Source organism: Natrix helvetica (genome assembly GCF_964273705.1).
Source record: "Natrix helvetica genome assembly, chromosome: 3".
Classification (NCBI taxonomy): Eukaryota; Metazoa; Chordata; class Lepidosauria; order Squamata; family Natricidae; genus Natrix; species Natrix helvetica.
Genome location: NC_138549.1, coordinates 65141203 through 65168753, shown reverse-complemented (window position 1 = coordinate 65168753; position 27551 = coordinate 65141203). Strand labels below are relative to the sequence as shown.

General features: G+C 38.0%; 1 protein-coding gene across 6 annotated transcripts in view; it reads left to right on the top strand.

The window, feature by feature from the left end:
* LOC309389150 (protein transport protein Sec16B-like) overlaps positions 1-24163 on the top strand; it is a 62193-nt gene extending 38030 nt beyond the window's left edge. For 4 of the 6 annotated variants that reach the window (XM_081947161.1, XM_081947162.1, XM_081947159.1 and 1 more), the window contains exons 18-27: positions 3435-3548; positions 9670-9739; positions 10183-10449; positions 13771-13841; positions 14692-14838; positions 16936-17046; positions 21275-21392; positions 22039-22103; positions 22445-22531; positions 23348-24163. In XM_081947161.1, coding sequence (XP_081803287.1) covers positions 3435-3548; positions 9670-9739; positions 10183-10449; positions 13771-13841; positions 14692-14838; positions 16936-17046; positions 21275-21392; positions 22039-22103; positions 22445-22531; positions 23348-23431 — 1134 coding nt within the window. In that variant the 3' untranslated portion in view covers positions 23432-24163. The remainder of the gene's footprint in view (positions 1-3434; positions 3549-9669; positions 9740-10182; positions 10450-13770; positions 13842-14691; positions 14839-16935; positions 17047-21274; positions 21393-22038; positions 22104-22444; positions 22532-23347) is intronic. The other 2 variants (XR_014174903.1, XM_081947163.1) reach the window with 2 other exon arrangements.
* Positions 24164-27551: the final 3388 nt, after the last annotated feature.

Here is a 27551-nt window from a genome sequence, read left to right as displayed (position 1 = left end):
AATATGCTCAAACAACTACCTGCTGTATTTTGAATTGATTCACAGAGTCTTCAAGGGCAAATCATTTCAATAATCTGTCCTAGAGGTTACCATGACATATGTCAAAATGGCCAAATAATTACTGTTCAAAATAAGCTGCTTCCCCAGTAAAATCACGAATGGGGGCTTATTCACTTGAATACAGCAGCTAAGATTATGTCAGCCCAGGGCAAAGCCTCTGCCTTTCCCTAATATTGATTCAGTTATAGACCAACTCAAAGGAAATGACTCCTCTCAATTAAAACAGCACAAATTACAAAAAAGTACTTTGCATATTTCAAATACAACAGTTATAAGTCAGCCTGTTTTGTCTAACACTTCATCTGAAGAAATTTACCGGTATATTTTGCTTCATTTGGGTTTCTTTCACATAAACACATTCATATGAAGGGGCTGTAGGCCCTTCAATCTGAGAAGCATCTTTGACCTGTATCAGGAAATAAATCCCTCAAGAGGAGTAGCTGACATGAATAACCTGCTCATAAGAATCAGATTTGGAGATGATGGTTGCAAGTGTGATGTGTATTCTGGTACAGAGTAACATAGATATGGCTCCATTCATCGACTGATTCTGCATAATAAAATAATCCAAAAGGTAAAAGCAACTTTGGGTCCATACTTCCTCTCTCCATTTTTACCTTTATAGGAGATGTGGGGGTGGGGGTGGGGAACAAATGAGCAGGCAGCATTTGCAATAGTACCCTATCAAAATTGTGGTGCCTGGGGTCAACATCAGAGAGGGGCTTCTTTTTGGTGGAAAGGTGGGTTGGGGATGTTTGTAAAGTACAGCTAAGTATTCTATGTCAATCCCAACAATATACATGTTCTCCAGATGTACTCTGCCAATTGTGGTGAAAATTATGTTGCTACTAAAACCAAAGCTAAGGGACTTCCAAATGTTTGGCCTAGAGAGTGTTCAGGAGGACTGTGGTGGGTGCCTTTCTGTTGCATTGTTTCCTACAGCTACCTAGAGAACAAGCCGCAAGTTTCCTCAGTGTGAGAGTGTTAGGCTACTTCAGAGATCTATATCGCTGCATTCCTACAACAGTAGAAAGCTAGCTGGCCTTCACAATAGTTGTCTCTCTTTATGAGGAAATCTTTCATATAATATGTTATTGGCCCTATTTTTTTGGGATATGTCTATGGCTGGCACAACAGCTATTGATGGTTGTTCGTTGTTTCTTTTTGAGAGAAACTGGAGACAACGCCTACAATTTTCAGCCCGCCTGAATTGCCTTCTGAGGCAACGGCCTAACCCTGCTCTTTGAAAGAGCTAATGCTGCCATACAGCAAATCATTGTACTGTATGTTTTTGTAAGAACCGAGTGAGGACTTTGGTGCAATGAACCCATTGGAGCACTCAAATAAATGGTCCAACCTAATTAATCTTATTAAACGTAATAAACAAAAAACCATGTTAATAGCCATTTTCATAAGAGTTGCTCCTATGCTACATGCTACATTACTACAAGTAATATTACATTCAGGAGTACAAGTGCAGCTCTCTGACTTTCCTAATGTTACTATGACACATTTTCTTCCTTTGAATTGTTCAAGGTATAAATGAATGTTGTGCTGAACTCTGCTTCTTGTTCAGGAAAGGTCTTTACTCTGCAAATGAGGGACAATGTTTTTGTACCTTTTTCAAAGAGATTCTAAGATTAAAAATATTCTCAGAAAGAGAGGTTGCAGGAGGTGGGTGATTTTTTATTTGTTTACTCTTAAAAATGCCCAGTGTATTTGCTTGTGGCATGCACCCCAGGCTTTTATCCTCCACATAGCTGGTTGCTTACCATTTCAGAATTAAAACTATATTTTACCAGCAAGATGGAAGGAAGGAAGGAAGCAAGCTGTAAGAAGCTCCTACAGGCACTGTGATCCAGCAGAGCAAGGGGAAAAAGTTATTTACCACTTCCAGCAGATAAGGAAGTAAGGGGAACTCTTATCCCCTTCCTGTAGACTTTCTAAACCAGTTCTTATCTCTCCTCCTATTATTTCATTCTGCTGAAAGAAAATTATAACACATAGGAAAAATTGAAAGGGGAATAAAACACTAGGCACAATCCTAATGCAAATAGATCTTAGATCAGATGAATGCAAAGGGTTGTCACAAAAAACAAAAACAGACACCAGCATGAAAAATCCAGATGTTAGAGGGAAAAATCCACCCAGCAACATAATATCTCAGAATTATTTTAAAAGGAGATAGCAACAATCTCCTTTTTCTCTGATGAGATATAAATTGAAAAACAGGGCAAAGGAGAAAGATGCTTTTAGGAGCAGTAAAGGAGATGGTGGGAGATTCATCTTCAATATGCAGTCTTATTAAGCTGAGAATCCAGGAAGCTGTTTTCAGGCAATTTAAATTAATTTGTGCAAAAGATACATTTTAAGGCATACTGTGACTAAGCAACATGGCTGAGCATTCTTTGGAAATGTGAATGATGCCAGTATATTAAGATCTGTTTCCCTCACTAATTAGAACATACGACTCCTTGCAAAGCAGAAAGCAGAAGGAGAAAACAGCATTCGTTCTTATTAGCAAAGCTTGATATTAATTTTAGATTATACTAAAACCAAAATTAGCTGGCACATTCTTTTTTAGACAAGGTTTAAAGGCAAATAGGGCAACTTATAGTAGAAATACAACTTATGGTAGTAGTATCAGTTATTTATAAAAATAACAAAGATTGGATATGAATGAATAAATATACTTGTAATCTCTGAATCTCTTTTGTATGTCTGGAAACTAAGGCACAGTTTCTTGCAATATTAATGCAAAGCAGATGAAAACAGAATTTATCTATCAAAAAAGCCCTCAAAATTCCCCCCACTCACACAGCCCTACCCGCCTGTATAATGTGATATTATTCACTTTCCAGATTCTTACAATGTAGTTCCTGGTTGTCATATTCCATTTCTGTTAGAAAATAACCCAGGTTGCAACTGAGCTGATTTTAATATTTTCTTATAGCTGCAACTTGGGTTATTTTCTAACAAACCCTCTTGATTGCTTATGAAAGATGAGTTAACATCTTTGTAAAATATTAAATTTAGTCCTCCAAAAAAACCGAGAACCTAAAATAAACACACCCAAACAAACTCAATCACATACAAATAGATGCTCTTATAAAGGATCCATAAAAGCTGGACTTTTCTAGTCATTTTGTGTTTCTCTCCCTTTATTTGCTCATCAAAGTCTGAAAAGGTTTTAATAGAATACAATCCTTGGTTTTATAGTATCAGAAAAATAGTTCTACTGAAGGCAATGCCAAGATTGTTGCTATATTCTCCTCTGCCCACAGTTTATTTGCTTCATTTAATAAAAAAAAATCTCTGTCATGCAGAAGTCTCCGATAGCTTGGTGACTAATTCTCCTCTTTCCAATGGAACAGCTGGCAGATCGATTAAAGTTCTCTGACCCATGGCTCCTGGAGAAGGCAGACTATAAGATGGATTTGGAACCAGATTGGCTCATTGAACTCAGAGCCCGTTATCAACAGTGGGAGGTAAGAATTGTGGGATGGTGTGTCCTTGCAGATGGATTGATTGTGTTGAATGATGTGACATCAACATGTTACTGGAATTGATTATTTTTTTGTTATGCCAATTCTATTATTTTTATAGGGGCAGTGAACACATCTAATACTCCTTCTGGGGACACCATCAGAGAAGATTGCAAGCTTACTTATTTACTTCCTTACTAGATTTTTATTCCACTTCTATTACTTTATAAGTAATTCACAACAATGAAAATACATAATACCCCTTCCTCTTATTTTCTCCACAAAAACAACCCTGGGATGTGGGTTAGGCTGAGAGAAGTGACTGGCCCAAAGTCACCCAGTTGGCTTTCATGGTTGCTGGGTTTCTAGCTTGGTGCCTTAACAACTAGACCACTTGATGATCAGTGAAAAATATTCTTATTTTTCTAAACACAGGGATGAAAGTCAAGATCTGGGTCTGCCAAATATGTGGCTTGATGCAGCTACTGTGTTTTCTTTATAGGCTTTCCGTTTTCTGTTGAATTGTCATTCATTGAAGGTATTAATTTTAAACTGAGCTGGACTTCAGTATTCTTGGGCTGCCAGACTTGGAATTTAGGGTGTTTTTAAAAATTGAATCTACATACCACAATATTTATCAGCTGACTGACTGATTAAAAAAAAGCCAAGTGGAACCAGACTTAATTAATATTTTGATGGGAGGCAGTCAGAAGGTCTCAGGACTGTAGGTTAGAGATGATAGTCAAAGTGGCAAACTGCTTTTATATTGTTGCCAAAAAAACCTCACGGCTGGGTCCATTTAGTCACCAGGAATCTAGTTCAACTCAAAGGACTGACTGACTCTTTTTCAATCTTTATAAGGACTGAAGCTGAGGAGGCGGGAACTTACTGATTCTCAGGCCTGTCAGAATTTTTATGTCAACATTTAATAAGTGTCCTTCATTCTCAAGGCTAGGAAGAGGCTGACAAAATGTCTACTGACTTAAAAAGGCAGGAGGAAAAGATGTAAAATTTAAACCCCTGGAATAGATATAGATATATGGAAACACACATAGGCAAACTAAGCCTGATTAATTTTTGTGTTCTAGCTTGACTACAATAAAGTAATTTATCTAGCTACCTGTCTATGAAACTTCTTCTGTAAATAACTTCCTGCTCCTGAATATGGGATTAGATTTCTGGTGAACTAAGATGTATTGCCCTGCCTGGTGTGAACTCTAAACCTAACCCTAATTATTTTGATAGTGGTTAAGGTTGTCGTAGACACATATTATATTTTATTTTCACTACAATGGAGCTCTATAGTGAAATGTAATCCTATGCAGTGAATAGGGGAAGGAGGAATCATTTTTTTAAAAAATTTGAGGTAAGGAGGACCCTCTCCCAAGAAAAACAGAGGCAGAGTTAGTTAGAGAGAGAAGCAATTCATATATTTATTTAAAAATAAATTAGCTAAAGAATTTTTTAACTAAAAGTCTCAGGCTTTTATAATATGAAAAGAAAAATAGGAGTTGGAACTCTTAGCCATTCTGCAGTGATAAAGGCTTCTCAGCATAAGTAGCTCTTCAGTCATATGAAGTCCTGTAATTTGCAGATGGATTTGATTTTAATAACCCTGTTTGGAAACATGTTCCAGAATCGCCATCAACCGGAATTCAAGAGAAGGGTAAAATTAGATGTGCTATGGAAGACCAGATGGTGCAGATTTTTAAATGTCTGAGCTTTTCTGCTGCGGCTAGTAAGGTGCTTAGTTTCTCTTGAGAAAATTTGATGAACTTTGGGTGCCCAAGAGAGCTTGTATTTGCCAGGAGTATAAGTATAACTTTCTGGATCTAAAGACAAATCTCTCATTAGTGGTGCAAAAATCCAGAGAAGTGCTAAAGTTTCTGTATCTCTTTTTTGTTGTTGTCATGTCCATCCATTATTTAGATTTGCCTGTTTTCTCTCCCATTGTTGCACCATAGTCAGGAAGAAAGGGAAGGGTGAGAAAAGAAAGAGAGCAGCTAACACTGATCGATGAAGAAGCAAATATAGCTTTCCAAGGCTCAGCACTGGCCATGGAGGAGAAGGTGGAAGGAATAGCAGCAACATTAGCACTTCCAAGACTTCCCCCCTCCCTCTCTAAATTTCATTTAGATGTAAAGAAAAGCTTCCTAGTGGTAAAATACATAGAAGAATCTCCATATAAAGGTGAAGATTCTCTGTTTCTGGCAGATTTCAAGATCTCTCATGGGGAGGTTGACTGTTTTTCCTGCACATTGCAGAAGACTGGACTGATCAGTTTCAGCCTGACATTTCTATTATTCCTCTGTGCTGCTCTTTTGGCATGTTTCCAGATAGAGTCTTTGTTTGCGCTACCATGTTTGGGCTGTAAAAATCCAAATTGCACATGGCAGCAAAACGATATAAAAAACTCAAATTCATTGTTGTTCTCTAGTGGGTTGTCTGGGTTTTTGCAGCCTAATCACGAGAGCCCTATATTCCACAACCAGGTTTCTTAAAGGGGTAGAACAAGGAATGGGTAGCAAGGTGCAGCTGGACAGGTCTCCCATGCCTGAGGACACAAGAGAAGGGACTCCCTTGTATTCCTGGTATTTACACCACTCTTTGATACTGACAAACCTAGAATATTTAGATTTAAGATGGCTGCATAAGAAAATGGATACTTTTGAAGATTGCAGAAATAAAACCACCTGCCTCAGACAGACTGGTTAGTTCTAGGCATTGTAAACTTTATTATTTGCTTATTTATTTCTTCAATTTATATAGCCACCCATCTCACATTCCGTATGTGACTCTGGGTAGCCCACACACTTTCCAAGGCTGTACTGGAACTGTTTTAATTTTAATAAGGAGTAAATTGAAGCAAATTGAAGAAGCTTGGAGCTATTCAAGAACAAGATTATTAAAGAGGCCGGTAGCAGTTTGCTAAAAAGCATAGCCATCTAAACAAATCTACAAAGGATGGGTACAATTTTTTTTTTTGCTCGGCTATTTCTTTCAGTAATATTTTCTGGTCCCAAGACCACTGGGGCCAAATTATTCATATCTTATTTTTAATAAAGGGGATTGAAAAGGGAATTATCAAAAGATTAAAAATTGGTTTTGGAGGGTTCATCTCTTAGACTCCTTCTTCCCAAACTTCCATAATCAATCCTGGTGTAAACCATCTTTATAGTGTATATAAATATAAGGCTTGATGCATCCCTAAAAGTTGCCCATTTTTGTGATAGGGGATGTTGCCCACTCTTTGCCCCATCCTGTTACAGAAGGAAAGCAGACAAAAAGTCTGGTTTGACAAACTTTATTCCACAGCCACAAGAACCTACAGTGATTTAACTGAAGGGCTTTAGAAGTACTTGTGGGAAGGGACAACTACGGGGGTCATTTAGAATGTCATGCAAAAGTTGCTGAATGTTACAAATATAGATAAAGAGGTCACAGCTGCATTCTAAAGTGAGAATACATGCAAAATATAATGAGGATTTTTTTCCTGAGAACCAGTTGCAAGCTTGTTGATTCTGCCAAATCGTGAGAAGTGTCCTGGAGACCAACAGCTGTGCAGCGTGTTTAAAATTGATATAAAAACTAAAGGAAATGGGCTTTCAGAAGTCGTTTAAAAAGCTTCCAGAGTGCATTGTCTCCAACTGACTACAACATCTTTGGCAGCAAGAAATTAAGCTTCTAGGAGTATTTTATAGTTAGCAACCAGCACAGCAGCAAATAATGTAAATGGACAAAGAAGCATCTGTTGAAATAGACATAGTATGTTTATGAGGAAAAACAACACAGAGTCTTGCAAAGAAAAATAAACCATAAAGATTCTTTCAATAAACTATGGCTTAAAGAAAGAGTTCTTGCCTAATTCTGGCCAGTTCATCTGGCCAGAATGATATCAAGAGTTGTTGCCAAACTAAAAGCAGAACTGGAAAAGAGGGTTCAGTGTGGAGTAACTAAATGATTGTAGAAACTAATGCACGCCAAGAAGACTGGCATAGTCTGCATGTACTTAGAGCTTAAAAATACTGTACAAGAGAGAAACAGCATTCTTCCATGATTTTCAAAATGAGCCAGTAAATTAGGCTCATTTTAGGTTGAATTATATCATTTGGTAGAATTTTCTTTAAAAGACAAACAGGAATTTAAAGGTCTCTTGGGTTGTTACAGTTGAAAACATCTATAGCACTTGGAAGATATTTTGATTTTTCAGAAATGGAAATTAGTCTAAAAGCCTAAGTCAATGGACTTGACTGAGATTGCCCAAACTTTTTGGTCCTGTAAAAGCTGTAATTTTCAAACAGAACAAACATAATGTAAATACCTCTGATGCTTGGAAGAGTTTACATATCTGGGACATTGCAGAAATGAATATGAAATGAGCCCACATCCAAATAATATGGAAGCTATTTTGAAAATAAACTATTCTACTATCTTTAATAGAACTAGCAAGATTGAGGGCATGGTACAGAAATTTAAAAGATTTCTACATTTGATCAAAGATTTTGTCAAACTAACTTTAAATATACTGCTCAAAATATACCATTTGATGGTGGGGACAGATGCAAGATGAAGTTTTTAGATGTGTCAAGCATCTCTTAACTGAAACCCTGTTGTTGGTATTCTACAATGTCAACTAGCATCCTATTATTATAATGCCCAACAACAGCAGCTATGAAATAGGAGGAGGAGGAATGCTCCAAAAATTTAAAGGGGAGCTGAGGTCAAAAGTCTTTTCTAAAACATTCACAGATCCAGAAACACAATATGCCCAAATTGAAGGCAAGATTTCATGGGAATGTGGAATCCTTAGAGCTATATACAGACTAGAAGGAATTGGATTTCCCTGATAAGTTGCAAATATTTAAATTTGCTTGGTTACCAATGAGATGCCAGAGTCTTGTCCTATTGTAACCCTCATATTGAATATATAGTGGCAGAGACTTTATTTTGGCATCCGCTATAATTTGTGATCCGGATTTACTGAAACTTTCAGAAGAATTGATGATTGCTTTTAGATTCTTTTATTTGGTAATGTACATGGATCAGTGATTGCAATAAAGAATGCAGATATGCATCTGTGCATGCAGTGTTTTGAATTGTTTGGAGAAATAAAACTTTGTACATAATAGAGCTGCTATCACTCTTTGTAAACCTAATGGAGAAAAAGTGGTCTAAGCTGCAAAATGAATTTCTAATAGACATACACATACACACCATATTGTACATATAATATATAATATAATTAGTCCTAACCTATATGGCATTGGTTTCTCAGGATCTCAAAGGTGCATCAAATTAGATGATCAAAAAGAAGGTCAGAACAAGCCATGCAGGAAACATCCTATAAGTAAAATAAAATAAGCAATTAATAAGTAATTTCCTTATTTCATTTGTTCATAAGATTTATAAACTGCCTTGCTCCAGAGGAGGTAGGTGGAGTGACATCAGATTAATTTTAAAAAGCAGCAATCTTTTTATTTTCAACAATTTCCAGAAACATGGTCAAACTGGATAGGTTTGCCAGCAGCCCCAAACTCAGAATTTGAATTAATATCAAAGAATATCAATGTTCAACCTTTATCATCAGATTCAGGTTCCTAGTCTTCAAACAGGAAACTCATGACTGTAGAGGCGAAGTGATTCAAAAGCCAATACAAGTAGAAACTACTTTATGTAGCTAGAAATAGCAACCATGTATAGAGTAGACTAATACCCATAAATGGGGTAGAATAATCTCCAGGTGCTATTTAGTGCTCTGTTTCCTACCTCAGAGGTAGGAAATAGAAATTATTAATGTTTTGTCTATTTCCTAGTGCAGTGTTTTTTAATTTAATTTTATTTTATTTTCCAATGACTTATCCTTTAGATTTTCTTTGCATTTAAAGTTTTAACCTACAGTATATTAGCCACTGTGAGTTGCTTGGCAAGCAGGCAGTCATATACCTAGAATGAATAAGTAACTAAAGAAACAAATAAGTAGGGTAAATACATTATTCTGACTTGTTGAAATTGAGGGTTTTATAGTAGGGGTTTCTGTTTTGTACTTGCTTACCTGGTGCCCCAGAGCTTATACCATTATCAGGATTTGGATTTTATGTGTGTTTTCTCTCATATCTAATTTAAGGATCAAAGAGAGATTCCCAACACCACATCCATCCAGCCAGAGATTTTCAGAGGCAATGGATCAATATCAGGTAAAAGAACAAAGGAACAAATTGTGGCAGGGGAGATGAGGAGAATTGTAGCCTAATGCATGGCAGTATAAAGAAGGTTGCTTCTGAAAAGAATGAATTTGCTTTTTGGAATCTAATTCTGTTCTCCCTCTCTTTTCTACATTTCCCAAATCTTTCAGAGAGCTGTTTTTTGCTTTTTAAAAAATATCCATCAGTTTTGCATAGAGGCACTGTACCTGAGAATTATTGGTAGAAGAGATAATCCTATTTGCAGTCTGATCTTTCTAGAAATTTAAACCTTTCAATGGTTATGGTTACAAATTATAGTTACAAGGCCAATCTTCTTTTAAATTAACCCATTTAAGATGTAATTTTTAAAAACCTTAATAAGATAATTTATTCCTCACCTCTTTTTCTGATCTGTCAAGTGGGAATAATACTAATATTCAAACTTGGATTATCAGGTTTGGCTCCTCATTTTGAGTTTGCACAAGCTGAGGTACGCTGGGAGAATCTAGAGCATCATCCTTGTAGACACCCATCACCTGTTCATTCAACTGGGCACCAACCAGATGTGGATCAACAGCTGCATATCTATTCTGGACATGGACATCCTTCAAAAAGGACAGTTGCTAGTTTAGAGGCTTGTTCAGCAGAAAATGACGAAAATTCCACTTTGTCTCCAGGAGGTCTTTCAAATGACCCTTCTTCACATCTGAAACAGCCATCAGGTAAAGATGGGTGCTTCTGCAGCAGTTATCCATGATGTTCTGTCAGTTGACTTTAATTGTAAGAAACTATGGGGCCACCCTTATTGTTTGTTCTATTGCACCTTATTCTCCTCTAGTGGAGTGCAAGAACATTAGGAGTAGAGAGTGAAGAAATTGTTGAAATAAACAAATATATTTAATCTAGAAAAATACTGTATGTGTATATCTACCTCTATCTATCTATCTGTCTGTTTGTCTCTCTCTCTCCCTCTCTCTCTCTCTCTCTCTCTCTCTCTCTCTCTCTGTATGTGTGTACACACACACACACGTTTAGTAGTGGAATACATACTACTTAAGGAAGGCACAAAAGAAGAGGAATAATTGTTCATTCAAGAATGAAACACAAGACAACCAAAGAATTTTAAGTAGCATTTCAGTTTTAAGTACATTTGGTAAACCACCATATTCTACCTCTGCTGATTGTAATGATCTAGAAATAATTAAATTAGACAAGTGAAATTCTACATTTAAAACTCAATTCAGATAACTAATTTCAAGCTTGTCTCTTTTCGCAAATATTGTTGATAATGCCAGGCTGTATTTATGCATTAAAACAATTTCTTTTTAAGCCTTGAATGGCAGGAGGCAGGAAGACAATCCTTATCTTGATGTTAAATCCCAAAGGCTCTTTGAAAGACAGGAGCATTTGCTAATCCTTTAGATTTCAGGGTAGCTAGGAAAGACATGGATTGTTTGAGAGAGAAGGATGATATGTTTTGATGGGTGATTTTGAAGGCTGTGTAATGGGAGAAAATAGTGTGATGAAAACCCCCTAAAGAAGAGAAAATAAGAAATATCTGAGTAGGGAGATGCGGGCCAGAGATCCACCTGCCTGTATTACTCCATTCCACTTTAGTTGGTCTTTTTCTACTCACCTGTTATATGGCAAATCATTGAAATCCTGGGGATGTTTCATAAACATGTAAAACCTATTGGTATTTTTGTTTCCTGAACTCATACTGCATAATGTGGGACTTTTGGATCCAAACAGACAGACATCTGGCCCACAACACGCCTGACATTGTTATGGTGGAAAGGAAAAAAGTCTGGTTTATTGATATTGCAATACTAGGTGATGCACAAATTAAAGAGAAACAGCTAGAGGAAATAACAAAATAGCGTGATTTGCAAATTGAATTTGATCGATTATGGAGGAAGAAATCAATAGTTCTACCAATAATAATAGGAGCCCTTGGAGCAATACCAAAAGGGCTGCCTAGATGTGTCAGAATTTTCAGCTTATTAGATCTGAATATCCTGATTTTGCAAAAAACCCCACTCTACCTGGAACTGCCTATATACTTAGATGCTACCTTAACAGTTCTTAGGTCCTTGGTTAGTACTTGAACTGTTACATTTTTACCAGTTCCAGACAGTAAATCTGCGATTTTAAGATTAACCATAACAACAACAACAACACCCTATTGTTGTAAAAATGATCTTATTTTGGCTCCTCTATCTTCTACTCAGCACTATCATGCTTGTTAATAACCATTTCATTATTTCCAAAAATGGTACTGCAATAATTCTGCCAATTTCCAAACTATTCCTGTATGTTCTTGCTTGGATCTAAATGGCACTGTGGGTCAAGGTAGACATTATCTCTGAGACTGATGATGGCTATTTCTGTGTGTCTTTTGCTCCTAAGAGCTATGGAGATCCTCCAACTTTAGTTTAGAGTTACCACTGGGCATACATGCTGATAATTCCTCTGTGCCATAGTCCCAGTCCATGTACACCTTATTTTCTCCACAGTACCATTTCTCTTGCTCTTCAGTTGACATTTGTGATTGCTTCTAGGAGAAAGAAATTATGCAGGGAAATCAGGTCACAGATTGGATTCAGGAAACGTCTACAAAAGAGCAGCTAAGGAACAATGAGACCCTTTTTTTGGCCTGCTTTCTAAAACCACATTAAACTGAAGGCTAAAATAGATGTGACATTAATCACACTGGTTTGATGTTTTTGTTGCTTTGTAAATAAAGAGCTAGGTCCTGCTATGAAATATATGTATTTTCTTTTTATTTGCCCAGGTTGCAAATCCTATTTTTCTTTTATAAGATGTCTCCAAACAGAGACTGATGAAAATATGAGAGTTCAGAGAGCAGGGTTTTATTAAGAAAAGGACAGAGGGAAGAGACAAGTATCTCTTTGTTTCTGCTCCTGGGTTTTAAGGAGCAGAAACCTGGGTTTCCATGTATTAAAAACAAACACAGAAATACTGTAACAGGTTGAAAAGAAAAGCCATGACTTTTTGTGACAGCAGAGGGAGTGCTCTCTCCCCTTTTCTAAGTTCTTCAGCATTCCTGCTTCATGGGATATCAGTGCTGCTTTTCATCTGAGAAAAAACAACAAGGAAAGTCAAATGGAAGGGTGGACTGTCCTGCATGAGATTGTGTGTGTTTGTGTGAGTTTGAAATTTGTGTCCTAAGCTTCTGTAAATAATACAATGCTAGAACAAATGTTAAATTCCTCATAGGTCTATCAGAAAGTTTATTTTACCCACTCAGCCATTGTAACAAAACCATACCTAACACAGGGATACATGAGGAAAAAATAGTATTGTTTAACATTCTTTGTAAAATAATGAAGGGGCTGTAATTGTCATAGCAGAAAGTGTTTTTCCCCCTCCCAAATAAAATTGGAATGAGGAAGGTTTGTGTTAAATAATTAAGCTCCCCGTTAGGAGAGCGAGTATGCAGAGAAGCATAATGAGAGTGATATGGAATAACACGCCCAAACCAGCATACAGAGACACTGAATAGTATAAAAATATAGTAGTTTACTATGTAGAAATATAGAGGTCTTGAGAGTTTGGTTAACAGTCCAAGTCATACACGGATCAGTAATTCAGTTATCAAAATAGCCAATCTAACACACAAAATATAGCTAACAGTAGCAAACCACAATACCTCACAATACACCGACCAGCTTCTAACAAAACAGAGAGCTAACAGCCATTCCGGCTCCCTCTTATGGCTGCTTGAGGTAATAAACCAATTACATCTCTTAAGCATTTAAAGTAACAGTAAAGTAATCATAGCTTATATACATTGCCAAGCCAAGCCTAGGGTTACATCCCTAACAGTTTGTAACTGAAATTGTTTTCTTACCTGTTTTTGTCTGCCTACTTCCATATATAGCAATGTATCTTTATGAGAAGCCAGTGGTTTTAGTTGCCCAGAGCTACTTCTAGGGTTTGAGGGTGTTTTTTGGATATTATTCCACTATTTCTGGGAGCTCAATTTTGAATAGTGCTCTGAACTTTTGCTTGGCCTGCAGGGGAGACTGTGGAATCTTGTGGGCAGGACCATTTTCCTGGGGATCCAAAGAAACACATTCCAGAACATCAGGTGAGAGAGGGAGAAGAAAAAGGAGGTCATGATGGTGGCAGGATCCAGGAGTCAGATCTAAGATTCCCCCCCCCCCCCCCCCCGTCTCTTTGGAAAACATAGCACTCCTAGATTAATTATTGTTTCAAAGCGATCCAGGTGGGCAATTTTAATAAGCCTTTAATAGGTCTTATGACATATTTATTATTATTCATTTGATTTTAATTCCCCCTTATAACTTTTATAAATAACTCAAGGTAGCAAACATATCTAATTCTCCTTTCTCCTCCTATTTTCCCGACAACAGCTATCCTGGTAGGTGGATTGAACTAACAGAGAGTGACTGGCCCAAAATCACCCAGCCGCCTTTCATGCCTAAGGCAGGACAAGAACACACGTTTCTAGACCAGTGCTTTAACCACTACGCCAAACTACTGTCATATATATGCCACCTGTCTTGCTGATTCTACTTTTTAAAATTAGGGACCACAGAATTGAAATATTCCAATTTCCTATATCCCACTAGTGACTCATGCATTTTAAAAAGCAGCAGTTCTGTGATGAAATTGGATGTGTGAAATTTGAATAGTAAGACTAAATTCTAGTTGCCCTTGAGAAAGTCACTTATCTCCCACTTTCCATCTTTAACAGTATTGATTCGTTATAGGAATGGAAACAATGTTGGGTTGTCTCACTAGATTTTCTGTGCTATTAATTGATACAAGGAAAGACTTTGATTTAGCCTTAGTTTTACAAATAGGATGATAAACCAACTATGGGTTTAGGCTACAAGCAAAACTATCATTTAATTGTCTCTATGGATCTGCTCTGTTTAGGTTACCTTGTGCTGATGTTTTCTCTTTGATGCCAGGCCATTTTCAATGCACGGACCCGGACTGTCTCTGAGAGTTCCACAATAACCTTTTCAGAAGATCCACCTCAGTTCCCAGAAGCCTCCCAGGATGAAACCTCATTGAAGAAGAAATTAGTGGAGAATACAGAGCAAGAGGTAGCGAAGGTGAGGTAATCTTGTTGAAATTTCAGCTGTTATTATCTGAAAATTATGCAGTTGTGAAAGCTAGGATTATATTATATTCTACCTTGAACATGGTGGGAATCATTGTAGATTATTCAGACCCATGCTGAAATTCATACAACACCTAACTGCATTGTGGCAGCCAAATCATATTAACTACGAAATAAGGTGTATTATATATTTCATTTATTACATTCCAGTGAGTATTATGCAGGCTTCAATTCTGAAAAAAATCAGTTTAGATCTAGCAAAAGAGGCCATCATTGATTTACTTATTTACTTTAAATGTATCTATTTGATTTAATGTGTGTGTGTGTATTTATACATTTTAAAAAAATTATATGAGGGAAGAAGCCTAATTGTCCCTGTTCAAGATACAGAAACTGAATGGATTTGATCTACTTGAAGTAGATGTTCATGAATGGTTTTAAAAGCCAAGATCAGTATATTAAATTGTACCTGACACCTGCTGGTGACCAATGTAAAGCCCTAAGTCCCAGTGTTAAGTCTGAATAATGACTCTCATTCTCTAATAGATAAATTAGAGCAGTTTTAGTCTTTGAGTAGTCTTGAAGTCTAGACTGCTTTGCAAAAATCTAACTGGGACATGACAAGGGCATAAGTCAGGGTCTCCAGGCCTCCTCCAGGAAGAGCTTCAAGTGATGCACCAGCCAGTGCTAAGCAAAGGCTCTTTAATTATAATCTCCCATTAGCTATCCAACAATAGCCATGAGTCTAAGTGATTCACAAATCACAGACCTGTTATTTCAAAAGGAGGACAATCTCTTCCAGAATTATCACTGGTTCAGAGAGAGGCATCGTATGGCGGTGGTTCTCAACCTGCGGTCCATGGACCCCTGGGGGACACCAATGTCATCACAGTGGGCCTGCAAAGAAGAAATGTTATCATTTAAACCTCGAGTTCAGTCTTGGTGGTCAATGGCCATGGTCCGTGGACTCCAATATTTGAGAGGTTGCCACAAAGAGGAGGGAGTGAACTTATTTTTCAAAGCACCAGAGGGCAGAACAAGAAACAATGGTTGGAAACTAATCAAGGAGAGAAGCAACCTTAAATTAAGGAGAAACGTCCTAATTAACCAGCGGAACAGCTTGCCTTCAGAAGTTGTGGATGCTTCATCACTGGAGGTTTTTAAAAAGAAATTGGACAGCCACTTGTCTGAAACAGTATAGGGTCTCCTGCTTGAGCAGGGGGTTGGAGTAGAAAACCTTCATGGTTCTTTCCAGCTCTATTCTGATTGATTGAAAAGGTGTTTAAAGCAAGTCCGTGGTGAAGAGAAGATAGAGAACCACTGCCATATGTTTTGGACAAACAGCAACTCAACTTTCTTGGGCTTCAACTTTAACCTATTTCTTCCCAATCTATACAGCCTTCAGGCACTGGTCAGGGCCCCCATGATATCCTGATATCCCCAGCTTGGTCAGGGTAGAGATGCCTATCTGGGTATAATCAGAAAAATAGCAATACCTGATCCCAAACTGATAGAGGTTTTCTCCCAGCAATTTACATAAATATTAAACAGGAAAGAGAGATACTCCCTATTGTATCAGGTAAGGGGTAGATCTCTCTTTCCCACTATTGCCATTCAAAACCATCCACTCGTGAAATCATAGAACCAGTGTAAAATATTGCCTCCAGTTATACAGTATACGATTTCAAAATAAGGGTTAGATGAAATAAGAACAGTTTGAGTCAGACTATGGAAATGTAATGGATCTTCCATGTTCAGAGTCAACATGCCATTCAAGGTTAGGTATGAGGACAAACAACAGGGAAATTAGTTTGCTTCTAGGCCTACATGTGAGCTTCTCAGAAACATTTAATTGGGTTCTTTTGGAAACATAATGCTGGGCCAGAAGAAGAATCAGAGGAATGAAAAACCACTGTAGATGAAGAAGATGAGGTTGGGGGAGGCTCATATTCTCAACAGTAAAATGTGAGATTCCAGTTCCTCCTGCTCCTTCATGGCATGCTTATGGCTGGATCAGAGACTCAATGTCTTCTATGTCTAGAAGAAGAAAAGCCCAGCATGTTCCACTCAAGATTTTGTATCCCTCCAGACTTCTGGTTTTGGCTGGTTCCGTTGGTTTCGTTCCAAGGCAAATAAAGATGAAGAACCATCTGAAAAAAATCCAGTTGTTTCTTTGGACTCAACTACTTCAGTTTCTCAGGTAACAAAGAGTCTTTTTTTTTAGAAAAAAGAATTTGGTTTTTTTTTGGGGTGGTGGTGGTAGTGGTGGTTTCAGCAATGTGTTTTCAGAAAAATCTAGTTTTTCTCAGCAGCAGCAGCAGAATCTGGCAGAAGAGCAGAAGCTATCATTAATGGTCTTTTAACTGATAGAAGTCCTGAAAGCATCCAAGGACCCCAGCTTGAAAATATTATCCTAGATCTATCATTTTAGGAAGACTGAATACAAAAAGTGGGATCACTATTGCTTATACAGCATATTTGCGTTTTGTAGGAAACCAGTAAGACCCTGGAGTTGTTGGGGTCTTTGGGAATCTTGCATTATATCTGCTGGAGGCTTATGTGGTGGGGAGAGGGAGACTGAACTACAAGGGAAAGGCTGGAACTGACAGCTTCATCTGACAGACAAAAAAAGTTTGATTCCTTGTATGCTCAACCGAATCAAATAGCAAAGCTTTTGTCAGATTGTATCACTTTCAGCCACTGTGAGGATCAAATTTTAGAGCGCCCCCAATGAACCCAAGTAAAAAAAGAACAACTGTAAGTAAAAATGAACGCCACAGTCTGTTTGCCGATAGAAAAACAGCGTGCTGAAGTGAAAACTTGGCAGGATCCTCTCTGACACTTCTTGTTTGTGCAGAAAGGTTTTCACATGGAGGAACATTCTTTCTTCCTTCTTGCACCCTGCAGTTCGTGTGTCTAAATAAAAATCCACAGATGCATTATTCACGTGTTGTCTCTTGTGCTGGCCTTCTTTTCCACTGCCCTCATCTCAGTCTTTGTCTGCTTGTCTTCCCACCTCAATTTCCAACTTTGTACATACCGTATAGTACCTCCATTTTCCACTGTGAGTGTTTTGTTAATATTTATGATATTGTTAAGGATTTATTGGATTCTTTTCTCTTCCACCTATCCTGGCTTCAGGTTAATTTTTCTCTAGCATTTCTTTTCATTCATTCCTTTTGTTTCTTCAATACCTAGAGATAAAGAAATACTTGCGTATTTTTATTGATTGCTTTGCACTTTTATTGTGTGGGGATAATAACATTGTTAATAATGCAGTTATTGATACCAATAGCAGGCAACACTTGGGCAATTTTGAGTAATCTCAGAAAACTGGGTTGATCATGGTTAACGCTTAGATGGAAACCACTAGGAAAGTTTGGGGCTGTAAGCTAAACTGGGAAGTCAGAAAAGATCTAAAAGGAAGCAGTGGCAAATAAGGATTACGTGTATTTAAAATTGTTGATTTACCCTTCTCACAAATGTAACTCTGGATGGCTTACCATAAAAATAGCTAAAATTAAATAAAACACGTATAATACAAAAGATAAAAAAGACATCAGCTGTAATCATAAACAATCATTAACACAAGCAAGAGATGGATTTCAAACGTAACCAGAGCCTTAGTTTCAGGCACAAATCAAGAGCAGAAGTGTCAGGACCAAACTAACATCTGGAGGGATGATGTTTCAAAGGGTGGATGCCACAGCAGAAAAACCCTTCAACCTCTTGGCAACCACCATTCCTTTGTTGATGAGATCCAGAGCATATTTCTGTTGCTGGATTGGGCAGGGAGGGTAGAAACAACCAGGAAAAGTAACTTGATCCCAAGCTAGGAAGGGCTTTAAAGTACCTTTAGTTGCTTCTTAGAAACAAGCCAGTAGCCAAAGTAGCTCACAGAGTAGGTAACTGTGACTACCACCTGCTCCTCGACCTTGAATCCAAGAAGACCCCCACAGCTGTCAGAGGCAGTGCCATCCCATCCAGGACAAAAGATGGAGGATCCTTAGATCTAGTAGGTCTGAAATCCCTAAGGCACACAGTCTAGCTTGGGTTGGGTTGAAGCCTGTTGCACTCAACACTCAACTCAAGCCATCACAGCTCCAGGAACTGAGACAGAATATCCATGACATTATTCAGAACCTGAAGTAGAGATATAAAACTAAATACCACCAGTATGCTCATGCTACCTCATCTCAGACAGTTGGATGACTTCACTCAGAGGCTTCATTTAGATGTTGAACAGGAAGGGAGAAAGTACTGAATCCTGTGGCACCTCTGTACTGCAATGAACACAGACTGAAACAAATGCTGGAGGAAGTAAGAGCATAACAAATTGCTTCCTATTCCCAGTTTCTGGAACTAATCCGGAAGGATACTATCCTCTTGCTGAGAGGTGAAGACCAACTAGGATGGATCCACTACTTCCATCCTCTTCCCACTAGGGGTCATCCAGGAGTATGACCAATTCTGACTTGGTCTCATACTTAGGCCTGAACCCTGATTGAATGAAGTCCAGTAATTCACTTCTTCCAAGGCTCTCCGAAGCTGCAGCACAACTAACTTCTCTACAACGTTCCCTACAAAGGGAAGATTGGAGACTGGGTCAAAATTCTCCAGACCACCACTTCTTTAAGAAATGGCAGAACCACCCACTTTGTCAGGAATTAATCACTGCCTGGATTTGAACTACATATCTCTTGCCAGGAGGCCTTAACTAACCAGGGATATGGATCTAACATTGAGGTGGTAAAATTGTTGCTCCCAAATCCTACACGAATATATTTGTATAGTTACTCAGACTTGAGAGATGCATTTGAATGAGGTTGAAGTAGACATGAAGGTGTATTGGAATAAAGAAGTGTTGTTGGAAAACATATGACCCAATCATATATGATTATCCTAACATTCAGTGGATATCAGAGATGTGATGAAAAATATGTACTTGCCGTATTAAATAAGACCAAAGTTATCTTTTTTAAAAAAAAACTACGAGAAACAAGACATCCTGCCTTTTTTGCTCCAAAAGTTTAGGATTCAAATCCTATTTAGAATTCTATGACAAGAACCAGAATAGCAGAGAATAAGGAGGGAAGAAGAAAATGGTTCTTTACAGGAGGAAGAAAGACGACTCAACAGAAAAGGCCCCGGGATCTGTCTATCCCTGAAACTTGTCTTCAGGAATCGATCCTCAGGTTTTCTCAGGCAATACTGTGCTTCTTGGCTTGGAAATTAACTTTCAATTTCTTGGCTAGTTTGGTCATTTCTCACTTTCTGAAGTAAACTTACAGCCAGAAGACATATAATTAGCTTTCTTTGGGGGAGAGGAAATTAGAAAATAAAAATAATTAACTCAGTGATGTGTGCTACAAGTTATAGATAAAATGGTGTCATTAAGAATAAGATGGAGGGATAGTCATGCTTAGGAGAACCTAGGAGTTTTCAGAAGTACTCCTCCCTCCATTGAGTTTTCCTCCTTCAAATGTTTCAGGTAAGACTGAATAAGTAGTAGCTCCACTGAACAGGCTGCCCAGATGTGACTACAGTGTTTATTACAGGCACTCTACTGTCCAAGAAAATGTTGAAAAATGAAGAAAGGTGTTATTTATCAACAAGTTTCAGCCCTGGTGATGTTCATGGTGTATCAGTTCTTTCTTCCCACATTGATCTGCCTTCTCTCTCTTTCAGTCGGTTGGGCTGCTCCCAGGAGATTTGTATGAATTAATTGTATTCCTAAAGCATTTTGAATAATAATTAATAGTTAATAAAGAGGAACTTTCCAATATAATGAATAAACTGAGCTCACAAAATAGCAGCTGGAAAAAGACCTTCTGATCAATTTGCTTCATTTTGAATTTCCCTTGGCAAAAAAGAAAATTGGAAATGCAACGGAAGTGTACTTGAAACATCTAAATTAAATATTTCTTTGTAATGTCCTATCATAGCTATCTTGGTCCTTTGCTTTATTTCTAAACTCCTTTGGTCCAAGGTCCTTTGTTCTACCAAAGGAAGAGCAAACCTGCCTTAAAGTTGAATCCTTACATAACAACTAATGCTAACCATTGGACAGCTCATGTTCTTCTGGGAGTCACGTGTGCTGTCAAATAGTTGCTTCATATTTCAGGATTTATTTATTTCTAAGATGTATATGGCCAATCCTCTAGTAATGTGCAACTGTGGGTAGTGAACATCAGTATTAAAAAGACAAATAATAAATCAATACAAAAAAGAAAAGAAAAAAAACCAGGCACCCAATCCACAACAATAACTATTAATCTCCAGTGCCTGTGAGAAATGCCAGTTCTCCACTAATTTAAGGAACTATGGTGGCCTTCTCAAGGGAAAACATGTTTCACAAGCTTCTCAGGATGGTTGAAGGTAATAGCCAGCAATTTATTTCATCACTATTGTATATTTTCCTTCTCTAGGAGAAAATCACTCAGCCCCTTTTGGTTTCACCCATGAATGAGGCAAAATCTACTGCAAGTCATTGCCCTCCTCTCCTTTCTCCCACAGAAGGCAATCCTTTTCCCAAGAGATCTCCAGGTAAATATAATCCTGCATGTTTCTGAATGAATTGCTCAATATTTTGTTAGTTTAGTTGTAACTAAAGATTTTCTGTTTCCTCAGACGGACCGCAAGATGGGTAGGAAATAAATTTAATGAATAATAATAATAATAATTCCATGCATAGAAATATTTGGCATTTCATCTCCTTTTTTGTGCATAACGAAACCCTAAATTTTTGATATACTCCTCAACCTTTGATATCAGGTTCTCGGAGACAGGGAAAACTAAAGGGTTTTACTGCTGAGGGAGGGGGGAAGTATGATGGATCTTCATAATTGTCCCAATGTCCCAATGGTCATGTGATTCTGATTTCGGTTTTGGGCAACTGGCCCTCTCAATTCCATATCACAGCATCCTGCAGTCACATCGACATCATTTGTGACCTTCACTACTGGCTTCTGACAAACAAAGTCATTGGCAAGAAGTTGGCAAGAGGTCACAAATGGGGATCACACGACCACAGGATGCTATGACCATGTGAGATTTGCCTAACAATACATCTGGAACTGCCACAATCACAGTTGTGCACCTGACATTGCACCATATCATTCCGAGGACAACCTGTACTACTTTAAATCATGATCTACTTTTGAAAAACATATAATATTTGTTATTTCTCCAGAAGCTCAAAATTCACAAGGCCATAGCAGCATGGAAGCAACTATCATTTCAGATGCTGGTGATCAGGTGAGATGTGGAAAGCAGTGTAGAATACAAAATGAAACCTTTGCTTTGGAAAAAAAAATGTCATTGGGAAAGTCAGCAATCTAGTCAAACAGACTTTCTGGCAATCCAGGTTGGAAGAAGGACAAACCAAATGTTGTGGCAACTTCACTTTTGGTGGTATAGTACATTCCAGTGATAGGTTACCAGAACCTTTCCAATGTTTCAGTTTTCTGGTTTCCATAATAATCTTGATTTGGGCTTATTGGATATGAAATTCAGAGATATATGAAACCATAGGTAACTTACTTCTTGCTTTTCTTGATTACTCTTGGCAATTCATAATTTACCCCCTGCTATTTCAGACTAGTTCCTTCAGACATCAGTACAACCCTGATAGTGTGCCTCTACCCCCCACAGAAGGGACAGCTCCTTTGTGCAACCCTGCTCAGGTATGTGAAGTTACACATGTAAAGTGGGCGGTTATTAAGAAAGAGACGTTTCAGGCCAAATAGCTATATTATAATAGGCTATAAACGCTATAAACAGCAAGCCAAGAAAGATATAAATAGAACAATGTGAACCTTTCTAATACTTTTTTAGAATCCTTCTAATAATCCCTCAATGATGGAAAAAAAAGCTCATCTAATCTAGAAAGCACAACATTGGGAAAGATCGATACAATTGAACATTTTGCTGCAGACTAGCCAGGAAGGAAACAATGGCTTTTCTTTGATGCCAGTCTCTTATCCTAGAGCAGTGGGTCTCAACCTTCCTAATGCCGCAACCCTTTAATACAGTTCCTCATGTTGTGATAACTCCCAACCATAAAATTATTTTATGTTTTCTGTATTTTTTCAAAAATATGTGTTTTCCGATGGTCTTAGGCGACCCCTGTGAAAAAGTCGTTCGACTCCCAAAGGGGTCCCGACCCACAGGTTGAGAACTGCTGTCCTAGAGGTATACTTTCTGTATGTATGGAGGAATAGGAGGAAGAGAAATGTATGGGAAAACCTGTGTTCCAATTGTTTAAGCAATCCATTATGGCTTCTCCGTTAAATATAGTTTTGAATGGGTTCATTGGCAAAAAAAAAATGGTTAGAGTTCTGAAACACAGTGTAATGTTGATACTTTTGATAACTATCATTTTGAAGCTGCAACGGTGATAAAATATTGACATCTTAAATGTTCTTATTGCACAGTCAACAATAGATGATCTGAAGGCTATGAAAAATTGCCAATGTTACAAGACAATTCTTTCTTATCAGGTCATTACACCAGCAGCCTCTGGCTTTGGGCATCTGCAACAGAATTTTCAGCAATACTACCCTCATCATCTGCAATACAAATAATCCAGGATACTTCTGTGACTGTTCCCCTGATCAGAAGCCATTTCCTTACCCAAAGATGACAGTTCTATGATCTCTTTGCTACCCTTCCTGTTTACTGGCATTTGAGCTTGTTATCAAAAGGATAACAGCACAAATGTGAACTATAAGCCCCTTTCATTTTTATTTGCTTGGTATTTTTAAAAGACAGTTTTACAGCAAATGATATATAGATGGACATAAAATAAAAAGGAAAGCCCCCCCCCCCCCCTATTTTCTGTCTTCCATTCTAAGAAGGGAGCTGTTAATAGTTTACATTGCCACTTAACAGGTATTCATAATCTATTGCTCAACTGGCTTGAAATTGTAGTCCAAACATATCTGGAGGGTGCTAACTGGGAAAGAACAACACATGTCTTTTTAAAAATAAATGTACATAGGAACTCTTGTATATTTGCTTAAGAATAAATCTCAGTTGAGATCTGTGTAATTTGGGGGCAAATTAAATTATGCTGTATTGAAGAAGAACATATACTTAAACATAGCTATTTGGGAATAAATCTCATTTTTAAAATTTGTATGTTATTTGTTAAGAAGTTGTATAACATACTTAGGGTTTGGTTCCAGCCCAGTATTGTATGAAAACTTATACACACACTCAAAGTCATTTTATGTAGTGCACAATCTTGAAATATTTTACATATCATTCCAGTTATAAAACCAAAAATTTGAAATACATGTTTTCTGAATAAAGTTATGTTTGTTAGTATACTGTTGTACTCTTCATTTCTTCAGTTTTGAATCATCGAAGGTATTTGTATCAATATAGGAAAACGTTTTCCACTGTTGTAGCCCTCAATTTGTGACCTTGTGAACTAGATCGTAAGTGGCACTTTTGATGATTTGAATTTGAGAACCTTGTCCCAGAGTGTACCTGTTCCCCTGACCCCTTTGGAAATTATCTGATGGACGTCACATTGCTGGGAAGCATAGATAGGCTGTATTGTCTTGAGAAAGCTCTGGTCAGCAGTAATCCTATCTGGAATACTTTTTCTGGTAGACCTTTTGTTAAGTGCTTGTAAATTAATCTGTAAAATCATAATCACATTTTTTCTTCTCACTTTGATTTAGGGACTATTCCGCACTGCTGAATTGTCTTTTAATCCTATACAGCATTGACATTTGCTTGATACAAATCGGTTTGTAGTACATTTAAATACCGTGCAAGGTATTCTTTGTCAATTGTCGTTCAACAACACGAGTGAATGAACAATTGTCTTGTGAGTTTCAGTTGCTATCAAAACCACAAGACTTTCAGCAATAACATAGGAAGTGTTGTGTAAAACCAGTAAACATGCTGCCTCTTCTACCAACTATTTGACATTACTGCAGGTTCCCTAACTTAAAGCTGCCACTGAGTTTCCAACTGAGACCTTAAAGTACGTGATATGAAATCCTATACAGCATTGACATTGCTGGCAAACAGGACAAAATTAAATGGCTTCTGTGAAAAGTAATATTAGGGACTGGGAAGTTCTGTTGTAGTTCCTTATAGCCAAATCTGGCACCATGTCATCTGGGAAATGGGTCCCGTCCCCCTGCCCCAGCAAGTTTGCTCATATACATTTCATTGTATTTTCAGACAGATGGCTATCCAACATCTTCTCAAAGACTTCCAGTGTTGGGGCATTCACAACTTCTGGAGGCAAGCTGTTCCACTGATTAATTGTTCTAACTGTCAGGAAATTTCTCCTCAGTTCTAAGTTGCTTCTCCTTGATTAGTTTCCACCCATTACTTCTTGTTCTACCTTCAGGTGCCTTGGAGAATAGTTTGACTTCCTCTTCTTTGTGGCAACCCCTGAGATATTGGAACACTGCTATCATGTCTCCCCTAGTCCTTCTTTCTCTTAAACTAAACATACCCAGTTCCTGCAACCGTTCTTCATATGTTTTAGTCTCCAGTCCCCTAATCATCTTTGTTGCTCTTCTCTGCACTCTTTCTAGAGTCTCCACATCTTTTTTACATCGTGGCGACCAGAACTGAATGCAGTATTCCAAGTGTGGCCTTACCAAGGCATTATAAAGTGGTATTAACACTTCACGTGATCTTGATTCTATCCCTCTATTTATGCAGCCTAGAACTGTGTTGGCTTTTTTGGCAGCTGCTGCACACTGCTGGCTCATATTTAAATGGTTGTCCACTAGGACTCCAAGATCCCTTTCGCAGTTACTACTACTGAGCAAGGTATCATCTATACTGTACCTGTGCATTCTGTTTTTGTTGCCTAAATGTAGAACCTTACTCTTTTCACCATTGAATTTCATTTTATTAGATAGTGCCCAATGTTCAAGTTTGTCAAGATCCTTCTGTATCTTAAGCCTATCTTCTGGAGTGTTGGCTATTCCTGCCAGCTTGGTGTCATCTGCAAATTTGATGAGTTCCCCATTTATTCCCTCATCCAAATCATTGATGAAGATGTTGAAGAGTACTGGGCCTAAAACAGCCTTGGGGTACTCCACTGCATACTTCCCTCCATGTAGATGCAGTTCCATTGAGGACTACACATTGAGTGCGGTTGGTCAGCCAGTTACGAATCCATCTGGTGGTGATGCTGTCTAACCCACATTCTTCTACTTTATCTAGAAGTAGGTTATGGTCTAACTTATCAAAAGCCTTACTGAAGTCCAAGTAAACTATATTGATGGCATTCCTCTGGTCCACTAATTTTGTCACATTATCAAAGAATGCAATAAGATTAGTTTGGCATGATCTGTTTTTGACAAATCCATGTTGGCTTTTGGCTATTACTTTGTCTGCTTCTAGGTGTTTGCAAATTCGTTGCTTGATTATTTTTTCCAGAATCTTTCCTGGTATTGAGGTCAGGCTGATAGGTCTGTAATTTCCTGGATCTATTTTTTTCCCCTTTTTTGAAGAATGGAACCATATCAGCTCTTTTCCAGTCCTCTGGCAGTTCCCCGGTGTTCCAGGATCTCTGAAAGATATAATTCAGTGGTTCTGAGATCTCGTCTGCCAGTTCCTTCAGAACCCTGGGGTTTAATCCATCCGGTCCTGGTGATTTGAACTCGTCTAGGGTAGACAGGTGCTCATTTACCATTTTCTTCCCTATTTCAATTTGTGTTCCTAATCTGATTTTTGTGGTGCTGCTTTTGATAGGTTAGACTGTTTTATCCCTTTGTGTAAAGACAGATGCAAAACATGTGTTTTTGATGTCTTATATCAATGTATTGCTATCTCCTGCTCTTTACTTTGAAGAGCTGTGCAAATTTGTGGTGTTTTGAGTGGATAGTCTGGAGTGTGAGATGCATAAATATGCCAAAAGATATTTTCTATATAGAAAATAGTCATCTAGTCTGCAGAATTCACCACTGAGACTGCTGGGATCTGCTCATGTCCTGAAGGCTTTGGGAAGCTCTGGGAATGCTGCTCATATAGTCATCAAATTTATCTCCAGAGGATGCATGCATATATATTTACAGTACATCTAAGCTTTCCCTTCCCAACCCCAAAAGATTCTGAGCAGGACATGGCATCAACCAAAAACATAATCAATAGTAAATCCAAATTAATGTAAAACAGCCGAAAAAATAATTACGGTACAAAAGCAAAGCAAAAATAAAACCCAAGGTAAGTGCCCATGATGTGAACTGGGACCAAACATATGTTGGAACAACTTGTTTACCAAATTGCAGCAAGAAGAGGCTGCAAATAGTTCTTAGGAAAAAAGTAGCATAAAGTGGGGCCTATTACGGAAAAGGCAGGCCATCTCAGTCATGCGCCATCAACCTCAGTCAGGGCGTGACTGTGAATTTTCAGTAGACTCTTTCCTAATGATCTGCCCAGAGCAGATTTAATTCTGGCAAGGAATTGCCTGATTTATCTCACTGCTGTGCAATTCAGGGTTTTAAAAAATAATGTTCGCCGACTCAGAAACCAATGCAGCAACTTTGGGTGCAATTTCATATTGTGCTCGCTGAGACTTCTGAGTGAGCTCCAAAGACCCCTTGTAGAGCGGGTTTCAGGAGTTCAACTAATGGTGATCAAGGCATGAGTTACTAAAGGCCAAGCTGCCTAATTTCCACTGGCTACTAAGCAGATCACAAGTCAGGAAGAACCTCAAGTCAC